Genomic DNA, 18,300 nt, shown 5'->3' on the forward strand with positions numbered 1-18,300 from the left:
TACCTTTAGGATGATCATTGATAGATGAGTACTTGGTGCTGCCATTTTGTCTTTTATTTTCTGGTTGCTCTATGTCTCCATTTATTTCTTTTCCCTTGTGTTTCTGTCTGCCATTTTGGCTTGGTAGTTTTTCTATGATGTTTCTCTTTTTTTATGCTTTGCATCTCTGCTCTAGATTTATGTTTTATTGTTACTATGGGGTTTGTATAAAATGTCTCAGAGATAAAATAGCTCATTTCTCTACTGATAGCATCTTACCATTATTTAACCTATATGGATTCCATCCTTTCTTCTTCCCTTTTTGTGTTTTGATGTCTTAAACTATCCCTTTTTATATGGTGAGTTTGTTTCCAAATTGAAATAGCTATAGCTATTTTTTTCTAATTTCCCTTATGCTATAACAAGTGGTTAAAAATCTATTCTGATAAAGAGTTTCAATTTTCTGATTCTGTCTTTCTACTTATCAACTTACTAAAAGTTTTGTGTGCTTTTGCCTTTTTGTTTCTGGTAGAAGAGCTCTTTTTATCATTTCTTTTTTTTTTAAATATAAATCTATTTATTTTAATTGGAAGCTAATTACTTTAAATATTGTATTGGTTTTGCCATACATCAACATGAATCCACCATGGGTGTACATGTGTTCCCCATCCTGAATCTCCCTTCCACCTCCCTCCATACCATCCCTCTGGGTTATCCCAGTGCACCAGCCCCGAGCATCCTGTATCAGGCATCGAACTTGGACTGGTGATTCATTTCACATATGATATACATGTTTCAATGCCATTCTTCCACATCATCCCACCCTCGCCCTCTCCCACAGAGTCCAAAGACTGTTCTATACATCTGTGTCTCTTTTGCTGTCTCGCATATAGGGTTATTGTTATCATCTTTCTAAATTCCATATATATGCGTTAGTATACTATATTGGTATTTTTCTTATTGGCTTACTTAACTCTGTATAATCAGCTCCAGTTTCATCCACCTCATTAGAACTGATTCAAATGTATTCTTTTTAATGGCTGAGTAATACTCCATTGTGTATATGTACCACAGCTTTCTTATCCATTCATCTGCTGATGGACATCTAGGTTGCTTCCATGCCCTGGCTATTATGAACAGTGCTGCGATGAACATTGTGGTACATGTGTCTCTTTAAATTCTGGTTTCTTTGGTGTGTAAGCCCAGCAGTGAGATTGCTAGGTCATACGGCACTTCTATTGCTATACTAGTTTGCATTCCCACTAACATTGTAAGAGGTTTCCCTTTTCTCCACACCCTCTCCAGATTTTACTGCTTGTAGACTTTTGGGTAGCAGGCATTCTGACTGGTGTGAAATGGTACCTCATGTGGTTTTGATTTGCATTTCTCTGATAATAAGTGATGTTGAGCATCTTTTCATGTGTTTGTTAGCCATCTGTACGTCTTCTTTGGAGAAATGTCTATTTAGTTCTTTGGGCCATTTTTTGATTGGGCCATTTATTTTTCTGGTATTGAGCTGCAGGAGTTGCTTGTATATATATATATATATTTTGGGAATTTATTTATTTATTTTTAATTTTATTTTATTTTTAAACTTTACATAATTGTATTAGTTTTGCCAAATATCAAAATGAATCCACCACAGGTATACATGTGTTCCCTATCCTGAACCCTCCTCCCTCCTCCCTCCCCATACCATCCCTCTGGGTCGTCCCAGTGCACTAGCCCCAAGCATCCAGTATTGTGCATCGAACCTGGACTGGCAACTCGTTTCTTACATGATATTTTACATGTTTCAATGCCTATATTTTTGAGATTAATTTTTTGTTGCTTTGTTTGTTATTATTTTCTCCCATTATGAAGGCTGTCTTTTCACCTTGCTAAGAGTATCCTTTGTTGTGCAGTTCAGTTCAGTTCAGTTCAGTCGCTCAGTTTTGTCCGATGCTTTGCGACCCCATGAATCTCAGCACGCCAGGCCTCCTTGTCCATCACCAACTCCCGGAGTTCACTCAAACTCATGTCCATCGAGTCAGTAATGCCATCCAGCCATCTCATCCTCTGTCGTCCCCTTCTCCTCCTGCCCCCAATCCCTCCCAGCATCAGAGTCTTTTCCAATGAGTCAACTCTTCGCATGAGGTGGCCAAAGTACTGGAGTTTCAGCTTTAGCAAAGAGCACCCAGGGCTGATCCCGTTTAGAATGGACTGGTTGGATCTCTTTGCAGTCCAAGGGACTCTCAAGTGTCTTCTCCAACACCATAGTTCAAAAGCATCAATTCTTTGGCGCTCAGCTTTCTTCACAGTTCAACTCACATCTATAGATGACCACTGGAGAAACCATAGCCTTTACTAGATGGACCTTTGTTGGCAAAGTAATGTCTCTGCTTTTCAATATGCTATCTAGGTTGGTCATAACTCTCCTTCCAAGGAGTAAGTGTCTTTTCATTTCATGGCTGCAGTGATTTTGGACCCCCCCCCCCCCAAAAAAAAAGTCTGACACTGTTTCCACTGTTTCCTCATCTATTTTCTGTGAAGTGATGGAACCAGATGCCATGATCTTCGTTTTCTGAATGTTGAGCTCTAAGCCAACTTTTTCACTCTCCTCTTTCACTTTCATCAAGAGGCTTTTTAGTTCCTCTTCACTTTCTGCCATAAGGATGGTGTCATCTGCATATCTGAGGTTATTGATATTTCTCCTGGCAATCTTGATTCCAGCTTGTGCTTCCAGCCCAGCATTTCTCATGATGTACTCTGCATATAAGTTAAATAAGCAGGGTGACAATATACAGCCTTGACGTACTCCTTTTCCTATTTGGAACTAGTCTGTTGTTTCATGTCCAGTTCTAACTGTTGCTTGCTGACCTGGATATAGGTTTTTCAAGAGGCAGGTCAGGTTGTCTGGTATCCCCATTTCTTGAAGAATTTTCCACAGTTTCTTGTGATCCACACAGTCAAAGGCTTTGGCATAGTCAATAAAGCAGAAATAGATGTTTTTCTGGAATTCTCTTGCTTTTTCGTTGATCCAGCGGATATTGGGAATTTATATCTGGTTCTTCTGCCTTTTCTAAAACCAGCTTGAACATCAGGAAGTTCACGGTTCACATATTGCTGAAGCCTGGCTTGGAGAATTTTGAGCATTACTTTACTAGCGTGTGAGATGAGTGCAATTGTGCAGTAGTTTGAGCATTCTTTGGCATTGACTTTCTTTGGGATTGGAATGCAAACTGACCTTTTCCAGCTGTGGCCACTGCTGAGTTTTCCAAATTTGCTGGCATATTGAGGGCAGCACTTTCATAGCATCATCTTTCAGGATTTGAAATAGCTCAACTGGAATTCCATCACCTCCACTAGCTTTGTTCGTCGTGATGCTTTCTAAGGCCCACTTGACTTCACATTCCAGGATATCTGGCTAGGTTAGTGATCACACCATCATTATTATCTTGGTCATGAAGCTCTTTTTTGTATAGTTCTTCTGTGTATTCTTGCCACCTCTTCTTAATATCTTCTGCTTCTGTTAGGTCCATACCATTTCTGTCCTTTATCAAGCCAATCTTTGCATGAAATGTTCCCTTGGTATCTCTGATTTTCTTGAAGTGATCTCTAGTCTTTCCCATTCTGTTGTTTTCCTCATTTCTTTGTGTTGATCACTGAGGAAGGCTTTCTTATCTTTTTTTTTTTTTTTTGGGAGGGACTACATTTACTTTATGTATAAAGGTTTACTATTATTAACAAGTTACCACTATTATTTACATGTTTATAAAACAGAAATAAAAATGACATACACGGAACTCTGCATTCAGATGCTTATATCTTTCCTTTTCTCCTTTGCTTTTTGCTTCTCTTCTTTTCACATCTATTTGTAAGTCCTCCCCAGACAGCCATTTTGCTTTTAAGTATTTCTTTTCCATGGGGATGGTCTTAATCCCTGTCTCCTGTATAATGTCATGAACCTCAGTCCATAGTTCATCAGGCACTCTATCTATCAGATCCAGTCCCTTAAATCTAGTTCTCACTTCCACTGTATAATCATAAGGGATTTGATTTTGGTCATACCTGAATGGTCTAGTGGTTTTCCCTACTTTCTTCAATTTCAGTTTGAATTTGGCAATAAGGAGCTCATGATCTGAGCCACAGACAGTTCCCAGTCTTTTTTTTTTTTTTTTTGCTGATTGTATAGAGCTTCTCCATCTTTGGCTGCCAAGAATATAATCAATCTGATTTCAGTGTTGACCATTTGGTGATGTCCATGTGTAGAGTCATCTCTTGTGTTGTTGGAAGAGGGTGTTTGCTAAGACCAGTGTGTTCTCTTGGCAAAACTCTATTAACCTTTGCCCTGATTCATTCTGTACTCCAAGGGCAAACTTGCATGTTACTCCAGGTGTTTCTTGACTTCCTACTTTTGCATTCCAGTCCCCTATAATGAAAAGGTCATCTTTTTTTGGGTGTTAGTTCTAAAATGTAGGTCTTCATAGAACCGTTCAACTTCAGCTTCTTCAGCATTACTGGTTGGGGCATAGACTTGGATTACTTTGATATTGAATGGTTTGCCTTGGAAACAAACAGATCATTCTGTCATTTTTAAGATTGCATCCAAGTACTGCATTTTGGACTCTTTTCTTGATCATGATGGCTACCCCATTTCTACTAAGGGATTCCTGCCCACATTAGTAGATATAATGGTCATTTGAGTTAAATTCACCCATTCCAGTCCATTTTAGTTCGCTGATTGCTAGAATGTCTATGGTCAACTCTTGCCATCTCCTGTTTGACTACTTCCAATTTGCCTTGATTCATGGACCTAACATTCCAGGTTCCTATGCAATATTGCTCTTTACAGCATTGGACATTGCTTCTATCACCAGTCCCATCCATAACTGGGTATCGTTTTTGCTTTGGCTCAATCCCTTCATTCTTTCTGGAGTTATTTCTCCACTGATCTCCAGTAGCATATTGGGCACCTACTGACCTGGGGATTTCCTCTTTCAATATCCTATCATTTTGCCTTTTCATACTGTTCATGGGGTTCTCAAAGCAAGAACACTGAAGTGGTTTGCCATTCCCTTCTCCAGTGGACCATATTCTGTCAGACCTCTCCACCATGACCCGCCTATCTTGGATTGCCCCACAGGGCATGGCTTAGTTTCACTGAGTTATACAAGGCTGTGGTCATAGTGTGATTAGATTGACTAGTTTTCTGTGATTACAGTTTCAGTGTGTCTGCCCTCAAATACCCTCTTATAACACCTACCGTCTTACTTGGGTTTCTCTTACCTTGGACATGGGGTATCATATCATGGTTGCTGCATCAAAGCGCAGGAGCTGCTCCTTACTTTGGACGAGGGGTATCTCCTCACCACCGCCCCTCCTGACCTTGAACATGGAGTAGCTCCAATAGGCCCTCCGGTGCCTGCGCAGCCACCGCTCCTTGGACGTGAAAAATATGGAACGTGTCACGAATTTGTGCCTCAGCTGGTAAAGAATCTGACTGCAATGCAGGAGACTTGGGTTTGATCCCTGGGTTGGGGAGATCCCCAGGAGAAGGGAAAGGCTACTCACTCCAGTATTCTAGCCTGGAGAATTCCATGGGTTGTCTAGTCCGTGGGGTTGCAAAGAGTCGGACGTGACTGAGCAACTTTCACTTTGTTGTGAAGAAGCTTTTAATTTTAATTAGGTACCTTTTGTTTATTTTTGCATTTATTTCCAATATTCTGGTAGGTGGGTCATAGAGGATCCTGCTGTGATTTATGTTGGAGCGTGTTTTGCCTATGCTCTCCTCTAGGAGTTTTATAGTTTCTGGCCTTACATTTAGATCTTTAATCCATTTTGAGTTTACTTTTGTTTATGGTGTTAGAAAGTGATCTAGTTTCATTCTTTTACAAGTGGTTGACCAGTTTTCCCAGCACCACTTGTTAAAGAGATTGTCTTTAATCCATTGTATATTCTTGCCTCCTTTGTCAAAGATAAGGTGTCCATAGGTGCGTGGGTTTATCTCTAGGCTTTCTATTTTGTTCCATTGATCTATATGTCTGTCTTTGTGCCAGTACCATACTGTCTTGATGACTGTGGCTTTGTAGTAGAGTATGAAGTCAGGCAGGTTGATTCCTCCAGTTCCATTCTTCTTTCTCAAGATTGCTTTGGCTATTCAAGGTTTTTTGTATTTCCATACAAATTGTGAAATTATTTGTCCTAGCTCTGTGAAAAATACCATTGGTAGCTTGATAGGGATTGCATTGACTCTATAGATTGCTTTGGGTAACATACTCATTTGCATTATATTGATTCTTCCAATCCATGAACATGGTATATTTCTCCATCTATTAGTGTCCTCTTTGATTTCTTTCACCAGTGTTTTATAGTTTTCTATATATAGGTCTTTAGTTTCTTTAGGTAGATATATTCCTAAGTATTTTATTCTTTTCGTTGCAATGGTGAATGGAATTGTTTCCTTAATTTCTCTTTCTATTTTCTCATTATTAGTGTATAGGAATGCAAGGGATTTCTGTGTGTTGATTTTATGTCCTGCAACTGTACTATATTCATTGATTAGCTCTAGTAATATTCTGGTGGAGTCTTTAGGGTTTTCTATGTAAAGGATCATGTCATCTGCAAACAGTGAGAGTTTTACTTCTTTTCCAATTTGGATTCCTTTTATTTCTTTTTCTGCTCTGATTGCTGTGGCCTAAACTCCAAAAATATTGAATAGTAGTGGTAAGAGTGGGCACCCTTGTCTTGTTCCTGACTTTAGGGGAAATGCTTTCAATTTTTCACCATTGAGGATAATGTTTGCTGTGAGTTTGTCATACATAGGTTTTATTATGTTGAGTTATGTTCCTTCTAGTCCTGCTTTTTGGAGAGTTTTTATAATAAACTGATGTTGAATTTTGTCAAAGGCTTTCTCTGCATCTATTGAGATAATCATATGGCTTTTATTTTTCAATTTGTTAATGTGGTGTATTACAGTGATTGATTTGCGGATATTGTAGAATCCTTTCATCCCTGGGATAAAGCCCACTTGGTCATGGTGTATGACCTTTTTAATGTGTTGTTGGATTCTGATTGCTAGAATTTTATTAAGGATTTTTGCATCTATGTTCATCAGTGATATTGGCCTGTAGTTTTCTTTTTTTGTGGCATCTTTGTCAGGTTTTGGTATTAGGGTGATGGTGGCCTTATAGAATGAGTTTGGAAGTTTACTTTCACCTGCAATTTTCTGGAAGAGTTTGAGTAGGATAGGTGTTAGCTCTTCTCTGAATTTTTGGTAGAATTCAGCTGTGAAGCCGTCTGGACCTGGGCTTTTGTTTGCTGGAAGATTTCTGATTACAGTTTCAATTTCCGTGCTTGTGATGGGCCTGTTAAGATTTTCTATTTCTTCCTGGTTCAGTTTTGGAAAGTTGTACTTTTCTAAGAATTTGTCCATTTCTTCCACATTGTCCATTTTATTGGCATAAAATTGCTGATAGTAGTCTCTTATGATCCTTTGTATTTGTGTGTTGTCTGTTGTGATCTCTCCATTTTCATTTCTAATTTTATTGATTTGATTTTTCTCCCTTTGTTTCTTGATGAGTTTGGCTAATGGTTTGTCAATTTTATTTACCCTCTCAAAGAAACAGCTTTTGGATTTGTTGATTTTTGCTATGGTCTCTTTTGTTTCTTTTGCATTTATTTCTGCCCTATTTTTAAAGATTTCTTTCCTTCTACTAACCCTGGGGTCCTTCATTTCTTCCTTTTCTATTTGCTTTAGGTGTAGAGTTAGGTTATTTATTTGACTTTTTTCTTGTTTCTTGAGGTATGCCTGCATTGCTATGAGCCTTTCCCCTTTATCATTTTTATAAGGCAGGTCTGGGCTTCCCAGGTGGTGCTAGTGGTAAAGAATCCATCTGCCAATGCAGGAGATGTAAGAGTCATGGGTTCCATCCATGAGTGTGAAAGATCCGCTGGAGAAGAGCACAGAAAACCACTCTAGGATTCTTTCCTGGAGAGTCCCATGGACAGGGGAGGTTTGTGAGCTACATAGTCCATAGTGTTGCACAGATTAAGACATGACTGAAGTGACTTAGCATGCATGCATAAGGTAGGTCTAGTGTTGACGAACTGCCTAAGCTTTTATTTGTCTAGGAAAGTCTTTGCTTTCCTCCATATCTGAATGATAACTTTGCTGGTTAGAATATTCTTGGGTTGCATTGTGGATGTTTTACTGGTTGTAGATTTAAGGGGAGAGACAAAGTTATTTTTCACTCCACTATTTTGCTGATGTCACCTGCTCATTTCTTCAAAAACTTTTTCAGTCCTGTCTAGTTTTAAAAGGAGACTCTATACAACGTATAAGGCCTCTTGAATTTATCTCACAGTTTCCTTTTGCTCTGTTAATTTTGCTTAATGATCTATTTCTTTGCATGTTTTATGTAGAGAACTTTTATTGCTGTTTCTTCCAGTTAACAAAATTTTTCTTCTGTAATATTTAATTAATATTAAAACTACTCAATGCTTATTTTTCTTAATGGTGCAGTTTTAATATCTGTAAGTTTGATTTGAATATTTTAAATAATTTTAATATTTTTACTTAAAATATTCTTTTTCTATAGTCTTCAACCTACTGGGTATAGTTATATTGCTATTTTAGCTATATTCTATTTTAATTATATTATCTATGTCATTTTGGGGGTCCATTTTTATTCATTGTTCTCATTATATGCTGGATTTTCAGCTTCTTTGAATGTCTGGTGATTTTTATTATGTCAGACATTATGGATTTTGCCTTCTGGAAGCCTGGATGTATCTGTATCTTTATGAAGTATCTTTAAGTTTATTCTGGTAATATTTAATATTTAAATTATTTAGAAACAGTTTTATATTTTCAAGTTCTGCCCTCTAAAATGTTTGGACAGGACTCTATGTGCAAATTAAATGTACATTAATATTTTTAAGCACCATCCTTGTAGAAAAGGGGGACAAAAAGAAGAAAATGTAGAAAAATATGGGAAACCTATTGAAAATGTGTTCATTTCCCCAGTACCCATCGACTCCCTACACTGGATGAAGTTGAAATTCCAAAACTTATTCTTTATGGTGTTGAGGATGCATCCAAAAACTTAGGGAGACTGGAATACTGAAGTAGATTTATTATGTAAGACTTCCTTGCCTACTGTATAAGAATGGCCCTGGAGGTTCTAGGGTACATTCCATTCATCAGCTTCTGCGAAATACATTGTTGATGAGGAGACTTGGCTTCCTGAAGTACTCTGTAGTGAATATTCTTTGAAGGCAAGGGATGACAATGGGAAATATTGCTATCAAAAAGAGCTCCCTGAATTCAATGGAATGATGGAAACCTGTAGTGTAGGCATCAGGTGGCATCACTTAAACCTAACAGATAAAATAAGTGTCATTATCATAGTGGCCAGAAGAGTGGAAATGTTTGATCTGAAGAGATCTTTATTGTTGTTTAGATGACCATACTGTCTGTAGGACTAAAATAGTTGGTCACCCACAATGGGGAAATAATAGACTCTTCAATAAATGAAGGGATAAGCTGTATATCCACATGCAAAAGAGTGAAACTAGACCCATTGAAACATGTGTAATATCATGTATGAAACGAGTCACCAGTCCAGGTTCGATGCACGATACTGGATGCTTGGGGCTGGTGCACTGGGACGACCCAGAAAGAGGGTATGGGGAGGGAGGAGGGAGGAGGGTTCAGGATAGGGAACACAGGTATACCTGTGGTGGATTCATTTTGATATTTGGCAAAACTAATACAATATTGTAAAGTTTAAAAATAAAATAAAATTAAAAAAAAGATAATTGAACAAAATAAGTATAAATAAAAAATTTAAAGACACACACACACAAAACAAAAACAAAAATCAAATCAAAATTAATTTATGACTTATATATTAAGACCTGAATGTGTAAAACTCTTAGAATAAAGTGTAGGGGGAAAGCTCCTTGATAATGGCAATGATTTTTTTGATTATGACACCAAAAGCTCAAGCAACAAAAGCAAAATTAAATAAGAAGCTAAATCAAACTAAAAAGCTTCTGTACTGAAAAGGAAAGAATAAACAAAGTGAAAACACAACCTATGGAATGGGATAAAATGTTTGCAAGCATATATCTGAAAAGGGGTTCTTAGCCTAAATATACAAGGAACTTGTACAATTTAATAGTAAAGATATCTCAACAACTTAAACAAAAAATGGGCAGAGAACTTGAATATACATTTTTCCTAAGAAGATATAAAATAGCCAGCAGGTACATGAAAAGGTGCTTAATATCACTAATCATCAGGGAAATGCAAATCAAAACTTCAATGAAATTTCACCTCAGACCTGTTAGAATGGCTATAATAACAATAACAATAAAATTATAATAAAAAGATAAGTATTGGTAAGTATGTGGAAAAAGGGAACCTTGGCACTCTGTTTAGTACTATAATATATTTATTAAATATAAAAATAGCTTTATAATATACAATAGAAGTATATTATGATCCAGTAGTCCCTCTTCTGGTTATGTAATTGAAGGAAATGGAATTACATATTTCATTGAGATATTTGCACTCCCAAGTTTCTTGTGGCATTATTTAAAATAGCCCAAAACATGTAAACAACCTAAGTATCCATAGATAGTCTAGAATGGATAAAGAAGAGGTGGTATATATAGAAAGGAATATCATTCAGTCATAAAAAGAAGGAAATTCTGCCATTTCGACAACATGGATGGACGTTGAGGGCGTTATGCTAAGGAAAATAAGTAAAACAGAGGAAGGAAGACAAATACTGTATGATATCACCTGTGTGTGGAATCTAAAAAGATCAAATGCATAGGAACAGAGAACAGATTGGTGGTTGGCCAAGGCTGAGGGAAATGCGTAAAGGGTGTCAAGGGTACAAAATTCTGGTCATAAGATAAATATGTCCTGAGGATGTAATGTACACTATGGTGACTTGAGTTAAAAATACTCTGTAGTTTATGTAAAAGTTGCCAAGAAACAACATCTTAAAGTGATCTCATCACATAGAAACTGTAATTATGTGAGGTGGTAGATGTTATCTAAAATTATTGTGGTAACCATTTCTCAATATATACATATATCAAATCATAATGTTGTATAACTTAAGCTAATACCAATGCTATTTGCTAATATATATATAAATGAAACTGGAAAAAAAACAAAACAAAGGGCAGTAATGCCAAAAATAAAAAAATAAAAACATCAAAACAGTTTAACAGCAAGTATAATGAAATAGTTCCATTTTAGTCTGTAGCAAGGTGGGGTGCATTATAAAAAAGAAGATTAGAAAAATTTCATCTACCTATTCTTTTATTTATTTGTTTTTTGCTGTGCTGGGTCTTTGTTGCTGTGCAGGCTTTTCGCTAACGAGTGGGGGCTTTTCTTCGTTGTGGTGCACAGGCTTCTCATTGCCTTGACTTCCTTTGTTGCAGAGCATAGGCTCTAGGGCACAGGCTTCAGTAATTGCAGTTTGTAGGCTCAGTAGTTGTAGCTTCTGGGCTCTAGAGCACAGGCTCAATAGTTGTGGCACACAGGCTTAGTTGCACCATGACATGTGGGTTCTTCCCAGACCAGGGATCTAACCTGTCTCTCCTGCATTGGCAGGCAGATTCTTTACCACTTGAGCCACCAGGGAAGGCCAACTTATTCTTCTTGATAGTGGATGCTAGATCAGGAAGGAATCCTAAGATAAATAATTTTGCCCCCAAAGAGCTGTAAAACTAGAGGAATGAACAGAAAAAAATCCATCTCATATTTTTGTTACATCTTTCTGTGGTTCAGCTATCAGGATGGTGAGGGGTTGTATAGATTCTGAAAATCTATATTCATTCCTACTTATGAAAGTAAGCCATAAGGAATGAAGGCCTATTAGAATTAAGGCCATAACACTTCTTTCAGGCCATGGTTCTCAGAGAAATAAAAAAGAAATTTCAGTGATTAATCACACTGTACCTTTAGTTCTGCTCTGTAGATCTGAATTAGAACACATAGTAAAAGATGAAATACTTGTATATATATATTTTTACTTTATAAAATATTTTTAGTCACCTAATTTTTGGAAAGAAATGCTGTTTTTTTAATAGAGTCCCTGAAGGCTTGTTTGACTTGCTTATTCCGTAGAGTATAAATGAAAGGGCTCATCAAAGGGATAATGGAAGTGTTGAGAAGGGCCACCACCTTATTAATGGCCACACCTTCCTTTGCTGGTTTGATATAGATAAAGATGCAACTCCCATAAGTGATGGAAACTACTATCATATGGGAGGAACAAGTAGAGAAAGCCTTTTTTCTTTGCTGAGCCGAAGGGAGTGTTAGAATAGTCTTGATGATGTACATGTAAGACACAATTACACAGACTAGTGTGAGTATGAGGGTCAGCACTGCCATGATTAAAACAAGTTGCTCTATAAATTGAGTGTCTGAGCACACAATCTTTAGAAGAGGAGATGCATCACAGCCAAAATGATCAATGAGACTGGAGTTACAGAAATCTAGCTGAACTCCCAGGCTAAGTGGTGGGAGTATGACAATTAACCCAATCAGCCAAGAGCAAGGGACCAGAATGGTGCAGACCTTTTCACTCATGATGGTGCTGTAGTGCAGGGGCTTGCAGATGGCCACGTAGTGGTCATAGGACATGGCAGTTAGAAGAAAAAATTCTGTTGCCCCGATGAGGATGACAAAAAATAACTGGATGGCAGAAGCATTATAGGTCACTTGTTTGTCTCCAGTGGTCATGCTGTACAGGAATCGAGGAACACAGACAGTTGTAAAGATTATTTCTAAGATGGAGAAATTCCGAAGGAAAAAGTACATGGGTGTTTTAAGGTGAGAGCTCACCAGAGTGAGGAGGATAATGACTAGATTTCCAGCAACAGTGGAAGTGTAGGTGAGAAACAGAAACGCTGAAAGAAAAACCTGTAGTCTTGGGTCATCTGTTAATCCTAGTAGGATGAATGTTGTTATTGCAGAATGATTTTTCATCACTATCTTCAGATACATAAGAAGTCTGTATTAATAGATTATAAGTGTTTAATCTGAGGAATAGAATATAAAAATAAATTTCAACAAGCTATGTAGAATAAAGTAGTGAATCAGGAAGCGGCTGCTGCTGCTGCTAAGCCGCGTCAGTCGTGTTTGACCGTGTGTGACCCCATAGACTGCAGCCCACCAGGCTCCCCCGTCCCTGGGATTCTCCAGGCAAGAACACTGGAGTGGGTTCCCATTTCCTTCCCCAATGCATGAAAGTGAAAAGGGAAAGTGAAGTCGCTTAGTCGTGTCTGACTCTTAGCGACCCCATGGACTGCAGCCCACCAGGCTCCTCCATCCATGGGATTTTCCAGGCAAGAGTACTGGAGTGGGGTGCCATTGCCTTCTCTGAATTAGGCAGCAGATGCACATTTTAAAGCTTTTACTTGATCATCAATAATCATGACGTAGAAAAGTGATTGAATCATACTTCATTTCCCTGGACTCTACATTAAATTCATCTTCAGAATGTTCATGAAAAGCATTCATCTGAAATTTTATTTCCATTCTAGTTACAGGATCAATTTTAACATCTATGTCACAGTCCTCTGAAATTCTGGCAGCCACCGTGGTATCCCTAATCCTCAGTGTAGAATAGGATACTCACAAATGTTGAGTAATAGAAACAGATGCATACAAATTTTATCGTCCTAATTGTTAGTACAACATGTCAACAAGTCATTCTTTTACCTTATGGTAATAAAAAAGCCACCAGTGCCTTAGCTGTACTATTGTTCATGCTTTGCAAAAATTATCCTTTTCAAATAATTTCTTAATCTTGTTTTTACTATTTGAGTGACCTAGGAACAGTCTTGATGCTAAAGCTGAAGCTCCAATACTTTGGCCACCTGATGTGACGAACTGACTCATTGGAAAAGACCCTGATGCTGGGAAAGAAATTCAAACAATGCTTTCACATGGGCTAAACAAAACTTTTCATAGAACTTTCTAATCAGAATTGGTCCACTGCATCGTATAAAATTCAAGGCCCCGCTACTGCACTAAAATTTCTGAACAATACTCCTCAGCCCAGGAATGATTTATACCTGATGTATTAAGGACCCAATTCTCCAGTTTTATCAGTATTTGCTATTTTAAAGGAATCTCAGTATTTACATGCTTAATTGGTTCTCAGAAGCAACATGCTCCTCATTTAGGAATTTGATTTCAGTCCATTATGCTGCTTCTTGCAAATAGACTCACTTTGTTTTGCTTTAAAAATTAATTAATTAATTTTAGAATTAGCATAATTGAATACAACAGTGCATTCATACAAGATAATGAGTAGATATTTATATATATATATTACAAAATAATCACCACAATAAGTCTAATTAATATCTGTCATGTACATAGTTATAGAATTTTTTTTTTCTTGTGATAAAAGCTTTTTAAGATAGACTCTCCTAGCAACTTTCAAATATACAATACAGTGCCAATAACTATATAGTACATCTCCATAACTAATTTATTTTATAACTGGAAGTTTGTATATTTTGGCTCTCTTTACTCATTTATACCAGCTCCATCCCCCACCTTTGGCAATCACCTGTTGGTTCTCTGTATCTATGAGTTTAATTTTATTTATTGATTTACAAAAATTTTTATTAGAGAATAGTTGATTTACAGTGCTATTAGTTTCAGGTGTACAGAAAATTGGCTCAGTTATACAAACACATATCTGCTCTTATTTAGATTCTTTTCCCATATAGGTCATTACAAAGTATTGAGTAGGGTTCCCTGGGCTATACAGTAAGTCCTTAATAGTCATCTATTTTACTTTTTATTAAATGTTTTGTTTTGTGTTAGAGTATATCCAGTTAATGTGATAGTTTCAGGTAGACCAAGGCAAAGGGACTTAGCTACATGCACACACACACACACAAACATATATGTATATATATGTACATATATGTATATGTATATATACACATATATACACATGTATCCATTCTCCCCCAAACTCCCCTTCCATCCAGGCTGAAACATGACATTAAACAGAGTTCCCTGTGCTATATAGTAAGTCCTAGTTATCTATATTATATATAGTAGTAGTGTGTACATATTAATCCCAGTCTCCCAATTTATCACTCTCCCCCTTATCCCACCTGGTAACCGTAAGTTTGTTTTCTATATCTATGACTCTATTTCTGTTTTTTAAAGTATGTTCATTTGTACTTTATTTTTAGATTCCATACGTAAGGAATATCATATGATATTTGTCTTTCTCTGCTTGTCTTACTTAAATTAGTATGATAATCTCTAGATCCATCCATATTACTGCAAGTGGCATAATTTCATTCTTTTTAATGGCTGAGTAATATTCCATTGTTTCTATCTATATACACCACATCTTCTTTATTCATTCTGTTGATGGGCATTTAGTTTGCTTTCATATCTTGGCTATTGTAAACAGTGCTGCAGCGAACACATGTAAGTGAGATCAAGCATTATTTGTTTTTCTCTGTATGATATATTACACTTAGCATAATGGCCTTATGGTCTCTCTATGTTGTTGCAAATGACAAGATTTTCTTCTTTTTTATGGTTAAATAGTTGTATATATCATATTTTCTTAATTCATTCATCTGTTAGAGGATACTTAGGTTGTTTCCATATCTTGGCTATTGTAAATAATGCTTCAATGAATGTGGGGGCACAGGCACCGTTTCAAGTTAGTGTTTTCATTTTCTTCAAATAAATACCTAGAAGTGGAATTGATAGATCATATGATTTTTTTATTTTTAAAAATTTGAGGAAACTCTATACTGTTTTTCATAGTGGCTGAATATAAGTTGGCTTGCTCTGAATGGCTTGCCACCCCAAACCAAAAAGCTCTAAATTGCAATAAAACAGGCACTTCTATCAGTGTCATTCAACCATCCCAACACCCCAAACTGCTTCACTGGAGAGGCTTTGGCTACCTTATCTTGTTCCTTTTGGAGTCCCTGAATCAATCATTGTTCATGGGTTTCTGCTACAAAAAACTGCCTTCTCTGGCTGCACATTTCACAACCTTAGGATGGCAACTGTTGGCTGTATAGTGGATCTTTCTTGGAATAAGTGCTTTTACAAATCCTGAACCTTTGACTCTGCATCCAGTTGTTCATTATGCCTTGGGTCTTTGAGGCACCACCCCACAAACTTGGCATGGACACAGAGGCCTCATTATTCAAATGAAAATGCTACTTAGAGAGCCAAACCCGGGCCTTCTGGCAAATCTCACCACAGGAGGAAATGATTTCCATGTCCTCAATCCTTTGCTAGATGCAGTGGTGCCTGAAGAGGTCACCCCTCCCCCATATCCATTGGTCATTTGGGGAGCCTCTTGGGATTAATTGAGTGATCAGGAAGTGAAATTTGTATACTTTATAGGCTCAGCACCAACATCACACAGGATGAAGCCCACTGAAAATCTTCTGCACTGGGACATCCCTAATCAAAGGTGGGACCCAGGGGACAGCATAGTCATTTTATTTTTTATTTATTTTAATTGGAGGCTAATTCTTTACAATATTGTAGTGGTTTTTGCCATACACTGACATGAATCAGCCATGGGTGTACATGTATTCCCCATCCTGAAACCCTCTCCCACCTCCCTCCCCATCCCATCCCCTCTGGGTCATCCCAGTGCACCACAGCACAGTCATTTTAATATTGGAAGATGTGATGGCCAACAATTGGCCCCTTCACATTTTCATAGACTCTTGGTCTGTTGCTGACCATGTAGTCACATGGTCTGGCTAATGGCAGCAACAACAATCCCTTATTGAAGTTGTTTCACACTCTCTTTTGGGGTAAAGAACTCCAGGAATTTCTTTCTTTCTTTTTTTTTTTTTGTAATTTTAATTTTATTTTATTTTTAAACTTTACATAATTGTATTAGTTTTGCCAAATATCAAAATGAATCCATCACAGGTATACATGTGCTCCCCATTCCGAACCCTCCTCCCTCCTCCCTCCCCATACCATCCCTCTGGGTCGTCCCAGTGCACTAGCCCCAAGCATCCAGTATCGTGCATTGAACCTGGACTGGCATCTTGTTTCATACATGATATTTTACATGTTTCAATGCCATTCTCCCAAATCTTCCCACCCTCTCCCTCTCCCACAGAGTCCATAACACTGTTCCATACATCAGCGTCACTTTTGCTGTCTCGTACACAGGGTTATTGTTATCATCTTTCTAAATTCCATATATATGCGTTAGTATACTGTATTGGTGTTTTTCCTTCTGGATTACTTCACTCTGTATAATAGGCTCCCATTTCATCCACCTCATTAGAACTGATTCAAATGTATTCTTTTTAATGGCTGAGTAATACTCCATTGTGTAATTTCTTGCATCACAGATACCCAAAATGCAAATCAAGGTCGCATACTAAAATTCAATCCTCATTACAATACACAGGCTGATAAAATTAGCTTGGATTTCTGAAACACACACTGGTACAGTCTCAGATCAGATGCCACTATTGTCTTCCTGGTGGGCCCATGAAATGCCAGTCCATAGTATGGCCTCTGCTTTCAAGGCCTGAGAAGAATTAAAGGGACTTCCCTTTTCCAGTGGGAACATAAGATGACACAGTGACTAACCCATGTATCTTATGAGGGAAAACGTGCCCCTGCCTATATAATGGAAGAAGATTATCCCTCTGGGGGATGGCCCTTAGCCAGTGGCAAATAGATTTATGAGGCCACTGACTCCCTCTGCTGTTAGTTACTATTCTTGGATCATGGTAGACACTTGGAAATAGTATTCCCCTCTTCTTCCAGACATGCTACCATTGAAGCCACAATACCAGACCTCAATGAGGCTCTTCTTATACTTTTACTAAAACGAACTAAAGCTCTTCTTGGTAGTTTGTCAAGAGACTATGCTAGAAAATGCATGAATTAATGAATGATCTCAAGGGAGCCTGACCCAGAACAATGTTGCCCAACACTGTTGTTGTTCTACTGATGATAAGAATGGTCTTTCTGATATTCAGCACAAATTGAGTACCTTTCCCTAATTTGTTAGCCTAAATGTTGAAGCCATTTAGGTCATCAGAGTCTAAACTGATGGTTACCACAGTCCTTGAGACTTCAGATTCTGCCCCTGCTTCAGCATGGTTGCTATCCTGTGGTCCATTGCATCTTGGCCCGACTTGTTGCTGCTGCCAGCTCTCAAAATCTGTATACTGCTGTTCACTATTTAGCTCTCAGTTCTTTTAAACCTGCTGAGAAGAAAATTATCCTTGTTCTAATACTCACATGCTGGTGATCATGTACTGGGG

At 37.7% G+C, this 18,300-nt stretch overlaps 1 protein-coding gene across 1 annotated transcript; it reads right to left on the bottom strand.

The window, feature by feature from the left end:
• Nucleotides 1-12,040: 12,040 nt before the first annotated feature.
• On the bottom strand, nt 12,041-12,976 carry LOC139182992 (olfactory receptor 6C2-like). Its single transcript, XM_070788714.1, has one exon. It carries the CDS (start codon nt 12,974-12,976, stop codon nt 12,041-12,043), a length of 936 nt encoding a protein of 311 aa, XP_070644815.1.
• Between the last annotated feature and the right edge of the window lie 5,324 nt (nt 12,977-18,300).

This window comes from Bos indicus, chromosome 5 (assembly GCF_029378745.1).
Source record: "Bos indicus isolate NIAB-ARS_2022 breed Sahiwal x Tharparkar chromosome 5, NIAB-ARS_B.indTharparkar_mat_pri_1.0, whole genome shotgun sequence".
Classification (NCBI taxonomy): domain Eukaryota; kingdom Metazoa; phylum Chordata; class Mammalia; order Artiodactyla; family Bovidae; genus Bos; species Bos indicus.